General features: G+C 44.1%; 1 protein-coding gene across 7 annotated transcripts in view; it reads right to left on the minus strand.

Annotated features, from left to right (window-relative positions):
• Nucleotides 1–13,541, minus strand: part of GPATCH8 (G-patch domain containing 8) — an 85,014-nt gene that overhangs the window by 57,972 nt on the left and 13,501 nt on the right. For 5 of the 7 annotated variants that reach the window (XM_083407426.1, XM_083407427.1, XM_083407428.1 and 2 more), the window contains one exon: nt 2,860–2,934. In XM_083407426.1, the coding sequence (XP_083263552.1) occupies nt 2,860–2,934 (75 nt within the window). Of the gene's footprint in view, nt 1–1,042; nt 1,078–2,859; nt 2,935–13,541 lie in introns of all 7 variants that reach the window. The other 2 variants (XM_083407430.1, XM_083407433.1) reach the window with 1 other exon arrangement.

Raw genomic sequence — 13,541 nt, forward strand, 5'->3', positions numbered from 1 at the left:
GTGGGCTGTGACTTCCATGACCTGGATCTAAACTGCTCTTCATCAGGTAACTCGCTTAAACTATTTATTGAGGTTTTCTCCTGTAAATGTGATTTAAGTTTAATTAAAGATAACAAACTGAACCCAGGCTGAGTGAGCGGCACTTAGTTCCCTCTGAAATCAATAGGCCTTTAAGTCAACCCACAACTAGCATGCCCCATTGATTTCTAAGAGCTACCTGAGTTCAACTAAACTAACATGGCTCTAACCAAGGTGGGGCGGATGAAGAATTACAGATTGTTGCACAAAAAACATCAAGGTGAAAGCATTTTGCACCTTGAAAGGACCACATGCTGATTTTAAACTCTCCACTAACATGGGCGGGAGGGTGTTCAACTCAGAACATTCTTTAAAAAAAAAACAACTTTGGGGCATGTTGCTTAGAAAAATAAGACACTGGTTCATTCTGTAGATCTGTGGTCCAGAAGCAAACATTGAGGCACTGGAGATTTTTCTACAGCTGCTGTACACATTGCAATGCAATCAATGAGACAGGTCTCTGGTGATAACAGGAAAGCCCCAGTTTCTTAGCTATGAAAGGGGATGGGGTTTCATGGGCTCACAGTCCCTTTCTGGCATAGGCAGAGAAGGGAACCCTGTGAGCATGAATGACTATGGAACACAGCGTCATTTGTCTTATTACGAACATCGCCAGCATGGCACGCAATACTGTTCCATGACATTTGCAAAGAGGGAAGCTGGCTTCGCATTTCAATTGGGGTGTGCATGTACACACAAACAACGCTGAATAATTCAAGAGCATCAAATGCAGCTGCATCACCACTATCCTTCCCACCCCCCTCTGCAGCATTATTTCATGTGTCATCAGTGACCGCCATGCCTAATTCTAGCATCATGCCAGCACAATAAGACAGTAGATACTGAATGCAGTGTTCACTGGACCAGAAGAACAGAAATAAGAAATGGGGGAGGGGGGAGAGGAGAAAGGAGGAGAGGAAACCCTAGAAAAGAAATTAAAAATGCAGACCGTGCAAATACAAACCAGGTCATGGCTGCTTAGCTAATTTGGGCCAACTGCTGTGGAAGAAAAAACGTCGAACACCCCAAGTTGTGTAAATTTCTGTGAACATCTCAACACGCACACAAATACTCACACACAAACACCAATCTACTACACAGGAAAGCAAATATATGTATATTGCTTCGTTCCTAACACTATTTTTTTATAAGGTTTTTAGTGCTCCTAAACTGGACTCCAGAGAGCCTACAGCCAGTAGTCTCTGTATACAAAGCATTAACAGGGCTGGATTAACTTCACAGGTGAGGTTCCTACTGATCAGGGTGAAAGCCGCGTGGGCTGATCAGCAAAGAGCAACACCGTGTAGAAAGAGAGCAAAATAAGAACATGTAGGAAAGGGCAAGGAGCAAGTGCTATGTTCTGACAAGGGCCGACTGCAAGCACTAGAATGCTGATGGGGTCAATTTGCTTTGTCACTCTTGACATTATTACCATACAAGGTCAATATGCCCTTATTCCACACCTGCAAAGAACAGTTTTTAGACAAACTGCCTTTGCAACTTTGGAGAACACAAAAGAAGAGTAACATCCTGAGGATTCATAGGTTCCAAGGCTCTTAAGGAAGATTCCGGGACCCAATGATCTTACATGTGGGGTCGTAGGAATTGTTCAACCAATATGTTTCCCTTGTTTGTGTTTGGCACAGGAAACCTACTCAACTCATGCATAGCTTCTTGATGTGGGATTGGTTTAACATTACTCAAGTTACAGAGAGGGCTTGCTCACCTTCTGAACTGCTACTTTAGGGGTGGCCAGCAGGTGCACAACAGTCTCAACTACCATGCTTGCTTACACTACAGCTCATCCCACAGGGTAAAACTGCAAGGGTGATTATGAATTGAGGTGGGTGAGAGAGGTGGAGCCTTGTCGTGCTCTGCACTGCCTTAGAGACTGCTCAAAAGAAGAGGAGATCAGAAGGCAAAAGGCATCTCAGGCTTCTCAAAGAGTAAACACCAAGGAAGGATGTGGCATAAAATTCAGAGGATGGAGCAGGACAGAAAGGGGTCAGACATAATTATTTTAATCCAGCCCTGAAAATGCTGGGGAGTTGTTTTGTTTTCATTTCCACAGCCTTATCCATAATACTTTATATGTATCCATCACATCTTTTTTTAAACTGCAACTCCAATGACATTACAGCCCAACACAAATATTAAATAGTGACTCTCAAAGGGGCATTTAGGCAGCTGAACTACAGCTATTCCATGGTGCGGAGGGGAGAACACACAAATGTGGTATGATTAAGAGAGTTCAAAAACCTGACATGTTTAAAAGGAAAAAGCAAGCCAAATGGCTCTTCTCTGTCCTGTCTGTAGTCTCTCGCCAGGAAATTCAGGTAGAAGGAGATTTGCACCAATATTTTTATTAATGCCATAGGCAGTTTTAAAAAGAATCCTATGCAACCTATTTTTACTAAATTCTTCTTAATGCTGCCCTCTTTGCTCTACAGTCTTCTTCCTTGTGCCAAAGAAAATGTGAACTAAGGAAGAGCAAAATATATTTTACTCCTCAATATCCACTCGGGCCATAAAAGAGGTGTTTTAGCACAATATTGTTTAGCACAATCAGCTGCTATAAATTATTTCAATTTGAGGTGAGATAGCTTTTTCTTCTCATTTCAGATTAGATTGATTAGTGACTTGCCTCATTTTTAACATTAACATAAGACATGCAAATATACTAGAACACATCCCTGAGTTCCTTAATCTAAATGTAAGATCTGAACTTGGCTAGTGGAGCTGCACTTGCTCGGGGCTTGAGAATGAAAACTGATTTCTTACCGATTCTATAGGCTTGTCTAAGGACGCCTGTTCAATCTCCAAGTGGCCTTCTTCATACTGATCAAAGTGATTACCCTGCAAGAGAAGAACAAAACGTTGTTTTCACCATAAAGCACAAACAGTTCTGCATGGTTTGATACTGAAAGTTTATAATCAATCAAGGCCCAAACATATAGAACCTCCTTCCTTAGCTGATCATGCTATATTTTTGTATTTGCTCTATGTTACATATATTCCGCAGGTGGCGCTGTGGTCTAAACCAGTGTCTAGGGCTTGCCAATTAGAAGGTCAGCAGTTTGAATCCCCGTGACGGGGTGAGCTCCCGTTGTTCGGTCCCTGCTTCGCCAACCTAGCAGTTCGAAAGCACGTCGAAGTGCAAGTAGATAAATAGGTACCGCTCTGGTAGGAAGGTAAACGGCGTTTCCGTGTGCTGCTCTGGTGCGCCAGAAGCGGCTTAGTCATGGTGGCCACATGCCCTGGAAGCTGTACACTGGCTCCCTCGGCCAACAAAGTGAGATGAGCACCGCAACCCCAGAGTCATTCGTGACTGGACCTAATGGTCAGGGGTCCCTTTACCTTTTACATATATTCCATATAGGGTATATATATCTTATATGGAATCAATGGAGATGGAAGGAAGGGTTCATGGGCATCACTTTCGGTGGGGATGGGGGGGGGGTGACTTGATGGTAGAGCACCCAGACATTTTCAGAATTGTTCTAGATACTCAGAAAAAGCACAGCCATGACTTCTAAACTAATTTGCCTTGATACTGATGTAATGAAGAGCCTGTAACATTTCAACTGCAGCTTTTATTGGATGATATTAAATGTCCAGAGATCACCTGACATTTCAATATTAGCTGCTCAACAGCAAAACAGACAGCTCAATATCAGCTGAAGATGTACCATATGTTCAGAATAGTAAGGCTATATTATGCTTTTAGGCAAGTTTTCTCCCAGAAAATAGGCAAATTGAGCACTTTTAATGGACAACTTCTTTTTATTCAAGCCCCAAGATGGAGAAAGGTTAAAAAACAACAACCCAAAAGCTTGCATGCACTTTTTTTTAAAAAAAGCAGAGTTATTTCACCATCTGTGAATTTACAGTTCCAAGTTAAGAACAGAACCTTGCACCTTTTCTTTTTTTAAAAAAAGGAACAAGGTTCCTAGTATTTTAGATCCACAGAAAAAGCTTTGGGGAAATGTGTGCACCATGACCATGGCAATCTCAAAAACGGGAGGTTGGGGTGGAAAAGAATACAGTCATACTTCAGGTTACAGCTGCTTCAGGTTGCGTTTTTTTGGGTTACAGACCGCCCAAACCCAGAAGTACCGGAATGGGTTACTTCCGGGTTTCAGTGATTGCACATGCACAGAAGCACCAAATTGCAACCCACGTGTGCACAGACACGGGTTGCGAACGCTGCAGGTTGCGAACGTGCATCCCACACAGATCACGTTCACAACCCGGGCGTCCACTGTATTGAGCAAGCCTGCTGGTATTTCCTATGTGGCAGGGGGACACCATGTTCAGCAGTTTCTTATCAATAACTGAGTCCCTGTGATCCTTTCAGCCTTAAACTGCTGGTGGTTCTTTAAGATTAGAGGTCAAAGGTTGCTCCTTAGGCAACCACCACCATGCAACTCCATTTAACACAGGCCTGTTTTCTTCCTCACTATCAGTGAGGTGCTATCAGTGTTGTTCTATGGAAACACAGAATAATGCTACAGGCACTTTGCCCATCCCATCTCCCTCCCTTCTTTTGAGCATGCATGGGAGAGGAGAGGAGTTGAAACCCAAGCCAAGGGAAAAGAGGGATAAATACCCCTTGAATCTTTATTTTACCAGACTTGTTTATTTGACATTGCAGCAGGTGGGTAGGCAGAGTAGAGTAGAAAAAATATAGCACAGTAGCTTCTATGAGGTTTTGCCCCATACACATTATCATGGTTGACAAATCTGTAATATATAATCTTTAACATTAATCTAAATTTGAGGATGGAGTCAAGCACCTGAGTTTCTATTCTATAAGGCCATCTTCTGTCTCCACTAGTTCCCAAAAACTCAAACAAGAGAACCAGCAGCCTATTACATGTATCTTAATGACCGTACCCAGAAAAGTAAGCAAGACCCTCATGATGCAGAAGAGTTTGGAGGTGATTGCAGAAAAGTTTGATTATTCAAGAGCATTCATATTACAGTCTGGTAAATGTGGATAAATGCTGCTCCCATGCAATTCTGGATCTTAGAACTAGGATTTGATGGAAATTTAGGGCAAAATAACAGCACAAAAACCCCCCAGAATGTTGCACCACAGTTCCAAAAAGGCTTTCACTGGTAACCAAGCACAGTGTGAGATTATCTTTGTCCACAAAGGGTCAAGCTAAATGGCTCAGTTGGCCTGTTTATCACGTTTAACTGCCAAAATCCCAGACAACAAAGGCAAGAATCAGCCTACGTGACAGGCCCCTCGAAGTTATTTCCAAAATAAATGAAGCACAACATGCTTTTTTGCTTTGTGGTGTAAATACATTCTGCAAATTTAAGCAATGCAGCACACATGCTGAATGCAGGTTCAGCTCCAAAAGTAACAAGACCAGACCAACCCTCTAGCCATAAACATCTGGCTATTAAATCTACTCTGCTGCCAAACTATCAAGAACGCAAAAAAGCTGAAATTTACAAATGGAATCATTCCTGCTTTATATCAGGAAGGACAGGCACTTAAAATGTACAATACTTGACCACAACAAGTCTGCTCATTAGTACACGAAGTCTGTGTATGCACAGAAAAACAAAGGGACAAGAGACCTGGAAAATGGAAATGGACAGCTACCTAGAGAACTGGCACAAATGCTTTTACTAGCACCCTTCTCCTTCCTAGAAGCAGGCCTCATGCCAGTTAGGTATTTTCAGCTCCTTTGTGACACGAAGCATTAGCAGAGGCTGGGGAGAAGCAGCAAACAGCAGTAGCATCACCCCTCTGCTTCTGTTCAAGGTTTCCACCTCCCTGCCAAGCCTAGAGCTGTGATTTTATTAACAGGAAGACATGCAGAACATAAAAAATGTAATGCATATCTTGAAGGAAAAGCCCCAGAAAGGGACTTTCAAATTCTTACAGACACCAGACTCAAACTTTCAAAAGTCTAAACAACCATAGACACCTGGGAATATGCCAATCCTGCTTCTCGCAGCATGTCATGCAATAAAATTGCAGGCATCTCTTTCCTCCATTTCTGTTTCTGCAGTTAAATGTGAGAAACCAGATGTGAGGACCATGTTGCTCTGCTCATATGTTGGTCCCTCGACTAGAGTATGCAGGCTAATAGGGAGCAGAAAGTCTTAAACTGCATTGCATTGATCTTCTAATCCAGGGGTCAGCAAACTTTTTCAACAGGGGGCTGGATCCCTCAGACCTTGTGGGGGGCCGGACTATATTTTGGAGGGGGGGAATGAACGAATTCCTATGCGCCACAAATAACCCAGAGATGCATTTTAAATAAAAGGACACATTCTACTCATGTAAAAACATGATTCCCAGACCATCTGCGGACTGGATTTAGAAGGCGATTGGGCCGGATCCGGCCCCCGGGCCTTAGTTTGCCTACCCATGTTCTAATCTTAGGGATCAGAAAACTGATTGAAGAAAGCTCTACAATGAAGGCCAATGCATTTGCTCTGTTTCTGCATTAGCATTTGGAGAGCTCCCTTAGTGGGCATCTTGCTTCTCATGTAGCTTATGAAGAATAATCAGAGCCAACCAAGCTAAGATTCTGCTGGGACGTGGAAAAGGTCCTCTAAATAAAGTCTCTCTACTCAACATCTCCACCATGCTAAAGCAAGCACTTGCCTGGGCTTGAGCTGCTCTGAGTGCTGACAGCACATGACCAACCAACCCCCCACCCCACCAGAGAACTGGTCTGTGAAATGGATGTTAGTCAGCCATTCTAAATGCCACTGCCAGCCTCCCTGCTTTCAGACTGCAATTACATTTCTAGGGTACTTCAACATTTGAAGATGCTCACTTCAATTCAACAAAAACAACTCAGTGAATAGGTTGGGAGCCAAATGCAAACTTAAAAGTGCCCATTTTCATGTATATTTATTTAGGAGAAGCTAATAATTTACCTTTCAAATGCATTGACTGTTTAAATTAGAAAATGATCCAGAATGTTTTCAAAGGAAGAGATTCTCTCAAGGGCAGAATTCAGCATTATAATTAAGCTGTTGTAAAAGCCAGGAGATTTTCTTTTGTCTGCTGGAACAGGGGAGTATGCCCAGCTGTTCCACCTAGGTCTTCATTATTTTTTTTCTGGAGTAAGGCAAAAGCAGGAGAGAGATGTCCACTGCACAAAGGAACACCCCTCATTTGAAGAAATTGTTCGTTCATTCATTACATTACAGTTTCCACAGAACTGAACATGTCTCTACATTATGCATGTTTGCACTGTACATCCACAATACAGACTCTTGCATGGAAAGATCTCTAAGGCAAAATAAAATAGTTGCCACCAAATCATGAGAATCAAGATGTGAATTCCCCCCAAAGCTCCAGCTCTACATGAAAATCCTCAAGGAGCAAGAAAAAAAATGAAACCCTGGAAGATTCATGAACTCAACAGTGTTTTGATTCTGTTTAGAAAACTTCGTTATATTCTCACATGAGAGTACTTGTAAATGATAGGGGAGAAAGGCAATACTGTTTTAATTAGATACATCTAGTTTTGTACATCGTATATCATATACAGTGACCATTCCCTCTCCTTTGGGGGGGGGTGTCTAAATTCTTTAAGGCACCCTCTTTCCTATCTACAGAAGTTGTTTCCTACAGGAACCGTCTTGTACCCCTTAGAAGCAGAAAGCTTTGCGCTTGAAGCAAACAGCAAGTTCAAATGAGCTATGACTAGACAATGCACCCCGAGCTAACTCACACTTGAAATTTCACAGCGATTGCTGTGATGAACATCGTATAAAAAGGAGATACGTGTCTCCAACAAGCAATGGAAAGCTGCCGGAGACTCATGGCCAACTGTGGCAGCCAAGTACACACATGCCTTGTGTTCCTGGGTATTTGGGAATGCCTATCTCCCCTCCACGTTTACCATGGCATACACCACTCAAACAGTGGCGTACAAAGCACGAATTGCTAGAGGAGAAAAGAGCCTTGTCTGCAGTGGGAGCAACATGAACTTAGCATACTTGCAAAGACCACATGCCCGTTTGTGGCTTAAGACAAGGTACAGCTGCTTTTACAGAACATGCTTATTAATAGTGTTACGCAAGCTAATCTTCTGGGAGGAGCTTGGCAATGGGGGGGGGGACTTAATTATCCAGCTCCACTGCATCCTCATTGAACCACCCAGCAGAAAGTTTTGGAGCAGTGAGAGGACTTCTTAAATCACAGACAGGTCGTCTGAAAACTTGGCAGTGCCAAGTTCTGTAAAACCACCTTGAGGGCAAAGACTCTGACATGTAGTCCAAACACTATGCCACAGCTTCTAGCGGAGGTGTTGAGGAACTGTTTGTTCAGAATTCCTAGGATCCGTTTCAGCTAGCATGGCCTGATGATGCAGCATGGATGTTTGCAGGAGTTAGGCCAAGGGTCCCCAACCTGCGGCCCATGGGCCGGAAGCAACCCACGGAGGCTGTTTAACCGGCCCACAACCCGCCCCGACCTGAGCCACCTGCTCAGCGAGTCCCCGCGCACTGCACTAAACCAGCACAGCGCGATCGGGGCGTCTCTTCCACGGCTCCAGAAATCACTTCTGCACATGCCCAGACGCCGAAAATCGCTTCTGCGCAGGCGCGATTTCCGGTGTCTGGGCAGAAGCGATTTCCAGCGCTGTGGACATGTGCAAATGCAATTCCCGGCATCGCGCTGCGCCGGTCCAGCCCATGGAGGATCTGCGTGGGAGTGATCCAGCCCATGCCCAGTAAGCCTTGCCGACTGCTGTGTTAGGCCAACCACATGCCCTCTCAATCCATGTCCTTCTTTGCTACCAAGATCTAGCAGAGAGGTACTGATTGAGTTGTTCTAGGGTGCAGGGTCATCAGCATGACACCGGCAGATACAGAGGGGCCACAGGGGCCTTCTCTAGTGCCCACAAACTCCGGGTTGGCTTTATGTGAAAACCTTTTATCACTCGGGCTTTTGGAAAGTAATTACAGTGGTATCTCTGGTTGCGAATGGGATCCGTTCTGGAGGCCCGTTTGCAACATGAAAAGAGCGCAATCCGCAGCGGCACGTCTGCGCATGCGCAGGTTGCAATTTGCCGCTTGTGCACGTGACGTCATTTTGCACATCTGCGCATGCGCAAGCGGTGAAACCCAGAAGTAACCCTTTCCGGTATTTCTGGGTTGCCGCGGGATGTAACCTGAAAGAATGTAACATGAAGCGGACGTAACATGAGGTATGACTGTAATCATCTTGCTCACACTGCTACTTTGTAAGTTATGATGCTGTTACATTATTATTTTTTAATTGTGCCATATATATAATACTCTATTGTTCACTCCTCTGTTCTCCAGTTGTGAGGAAGGGCAAGAAACAAGTACAGTGAAACATCGGCTTCTGAATGTAATCTGTTCCAGAAGTCTGTTCGACTTCCGAAAAGTTTGAAAACTGAAAATCAAAGGGCTGTCGGCAAAGTGAATGGAGAAAATTGAGAAACGTGCCTCGGAAGCTGTTCGGCTTCTGAGGCGTGTTTGAAAACAGAAGCATTCACTTCTGGGTTTTTGGCGTCCGGCTTCCGAAACGTTTGGCAGCCGAGATGTTCAAAAACTGAGGTTCCACTGTACAATAAAACAAATAAACAAACATATGCTTTGCATGGAAAAGGCTGCAGGTTCAATACTGGGATCTCCAGGTAGCACTGGAAAAGATTCCTGTTTGAAATCCTGGAGAGCCTATGCTCCGAAGAGTAGACAATACTGAACCAGATGGTCCATATAAAGCCAGGGGAGGGCGGGACTGCCCACCCTCAAGTAATCTGACATCACCATGAAATCAAACCATGTGGGGAAATGCTCAGGGATTTGAAGGCAAACAGCAGACTGATAGACGATGCAGGCACTGCCTTCCTCTGACCAGGCAGTTTAAACTTGATTTAAAAGCAACCTTTTCACTGGTTGTAAATCAAGCCATCCTGTTTGACAGGGCAAAGAAAAAGAAAAATCCAAAATATTCCAAGCATTAATTTAGTAGAACTGTAACAGAGACTTGCGTTCACAGCACAGCACAAACAAGGTTAATAAACTGCTCTGAACAATGGAGAGACTTAACCATCATTTTTTGCTTTTATCTCAGAAGCCCAGGGATCATCAAACAATTACCATTTTTGTAGAAAAGTAAACACTGCATACTTAGCAAACCAATAAACCGAACTTTAACTCTGGATCATCTTGTCTACAACATCCCTTTTCCACATCAAAGCATCCTGTATGTAAGCATAGCTGAAGGAAGCCAAGTGTATCTGATATATATCTGCGCAAACATCTCTTGAAAGCCTCCACCAAAATATTGCACTGCTTTCTTAGGCAGCTTATGGAACAACAGCAACACACTGTTAACATGATGGGATGTTTTGTTTTGCCTAGAATGTTCAGTTCATATTAAGTTCATGAAACATCATACCGTGACTTGTTCCTGTCCTGTTCCTGTTCTTAATGCGCGGCTGACCACATCTATGGAAGGCGATGGTTATGCCTTTTAAGTTTTACTATATAAGCAGGAGTTATGCTTATCAAGGGCATTTTTAGGCAAGTCTCATTTCATATCACAGGAAAGGGACCATGATACATGATCCACTGGGTCTCAGCAACCTGCCTCTTGACAATTTATACTTCTAACACCTAGTCTAGACCAGAATTTCCCAACCATTTTCTGATTGTGGCCCCCTCCCAACCTTGTTTCCTTCCTGTGCCCCCCTATGGGTGTAGCCGGGGGGGGGGGGCAGCTGCGCCCCCCAAATAAGTAGAAATCAATAGAAATTAGAGGGTCTGTCCCCCACCGAAAAAACCTACCCCCCCAAAAAAAACCAACAATCCTGGCTACGCCATATTTCAAAAAGTGATTTTAAGCTTTTTTAGCTGTTTCCGCTGCTTTTTCTATCGCATTCCCATACATCCAGGTTTTCCCTGACCAGGCCAGTAAATCCCACACATGGTATAACTGTTAATCAACTATACTACTTCACACTGTGTGTGGAAGATTGCCTGTGATCAATATGCAAAAATACCTTTGTTTGGCCACTGACATCTGATACTCTGACTCTTGCATGCTCTTGCATGCACCAGTATTGGAGCCTGGTGCATCTCACCTGTCATTTACACTTACCTATTATTTTCCTGATAGAACAGCCAAACAATATTTGGACACTTCACAGTGTAGACAAGAGCCAGTGATTAAGTAGAAAGAAACGAAAGTCAGATGAGAATCATCACATTAAAATTACATCTTTTTTATTTTAAAACGTCAGTTCTATTATGTGCTACTGACAATAAAATAACTTGGTTTAAGTGATATCTGTATGTAATATAAATATATTTAACTTTATACTCTGTGTTAAAAATATTTTCTAATACATTTGTGCATACTGCATTCAGGCATCGGTTAAATCAAATTCTTAAAATCTCACTTTCACAGCAAAAGTGAGAGATGTGAGGGAATGAACAAAAGGCAAGAAAACATGGCTTTTTAAGTCTCAATTTTATAAACGGCAGTAGATCATGTATCATATTTCTTATGGTACAAATTTAGTACAAATACGTTACAATTTAGACTTGTCTAACAACTTGGACATAACTTTTCATGTCATGAAAGGACACTGTTCTGCTCTGTAGCTACCAGCCATTGCTTCCAGAGTGTTCTGGACACTTATGTCTTCAAGCAAGTGATCTTGCTTTGTGACACTGCATGAGCAGATAGATTTCTCTTTGGTGTGCTTCATTTTGCAAACACTCCCCCCTAAGCAAATATGAGGCAGGCAGGCTGCACAATCAAAGGCAGTGACATATGGTCCTGGGAAGTCGAAAGGCTCTGTTTAGTCGCAGGGATGGTTTTTTTAAATTAAAAAAAATCTTACAAAATTATCCTACTGTTCCTCAACGGAGCCCAAGGCAGTGAGCATGATTCTCCCGTGTCTTTGGCAAATGACAAGAAAAGTACAACAACACCAGTGTTAGAAACTGGGACAGGAATGCTAGGAGCCATGTGGCTCCTGGGACCTAGGGTGTGGGTGCCAAAACGAAATGGCTAATGATTTCAGATGCCTTCCCTATAAACAACGAAGTGAATCTCTCTTTGATATATTCTTCTCCCTGGTGCTCAACTTAAGACAGTGTGTACATCCACTAAAGGAGCAACAAGATTCTGTTCAACCTGGCACGTCTCTATGCCAAGACAAAAGTGTAGTGGGCCGTTATCCGAGAGATGATGTTTGCAGATGACGCAGCCTTGACAGCACACTGAGGAAGCTCTACAGTAGGGGTAGGCAACCTAAGGCCCATGGGCCACAAGTGGCCCACAGGGGTCGTTTACCGGCCCATGAGCCGCCTCAAACCGAGCTGCCTGCACAGGGACTCGCTTCTGCGATGCCAGAAACTGTGACCGCGCATGCGCAGACACCGAAAAACATGTTTGCACAGACACAGGCACCGTAAATCACGGGCGCACATGCTCACGTACACGCACAATCCGGCCCACGGAGGCATCTCCGCTGGAGTGAACCAGCCCAGGTGAGGTAAACCTTGCCAACAGCTGCTCTACAGAGACTCAACTGTTTTGCCCAAGCCTGCATGGAGTCTGGTCTTACCATCAGCCTGGGTCAGAACGTTGCCATCACTCCACACATCAGCAATGGTGACCACATGCTTGAGGTGGTAGGCGTTTTTGTCTACCCGGGCTCCACCATAACCAGCAACCTCTCCAATAATGTTGAGCTGGACAAGCATATGTGAAAGGCAGCTATGGCAACAGCTCACCTCTCCAAAAGGGTATGGGAAAATATGATACCAGTGACCAACACCAAAATGAAGGTCTACCAGGCTTGCGTGTTGAGCACGCTGCTTTATGGAAGTGACCCAATGGCAACTAACAATTGTCAGGCGCGACACCTCAACACCTTCCACATGCGCTGCATCAGGAAGGTTTTTGCATCACATGGCAGGACAGAGTTTCAAACATGTGTGTGCTCTCCCAAGCCCACATTCCCAGCATGAATGCACTCCTGTCTCAGCGACATCTATGGTGGCTTTGTCATGTCCACAGAATGGAAGATGGCAGGATTCTCAAGGACATGCGCTATTGGGAGCTGGCTTCAGGCACCAGTCCTGTTGGCAGACCAACTCTGCATTAGAAAGATATCTGTTAAACATGACATGAAGGCTGGCAACATGAACACCGCCGTGTGGGAATCCTTTGCAGACGACCACAGTGCCTGGAGACTACCAGGTTGTGTATCCACAGCAGTGGCCAGAGGAGGAATGACCACTAGGAGGAGCACAGAAAGAAGAAACGCCATGGTACACCTTCATTGGCACAACCGGACACCTTCATCTGCCCCGGCTGCAACAAAACAAGTCTCTCCCATATCAGTCTCTACAGACACAGCAGTTGCTGTACCTCTCCAACAGTTTGACTTTACCCTTGAAGGTGCACTCTTCCACTGTCTCCCGAGACA

This window comes from Podarcis tiliguerta, assembly GCF_965153285.1.
Source record: "Podarcis tiliguerta genome assembly, chromosome: 13".
Lineage (NCBI taxonomy): Eukaryota > Metazoa > Chordata > Lepidosauria > Squamata > Lacertidae > Podarcis > Podarcis tiliguerta.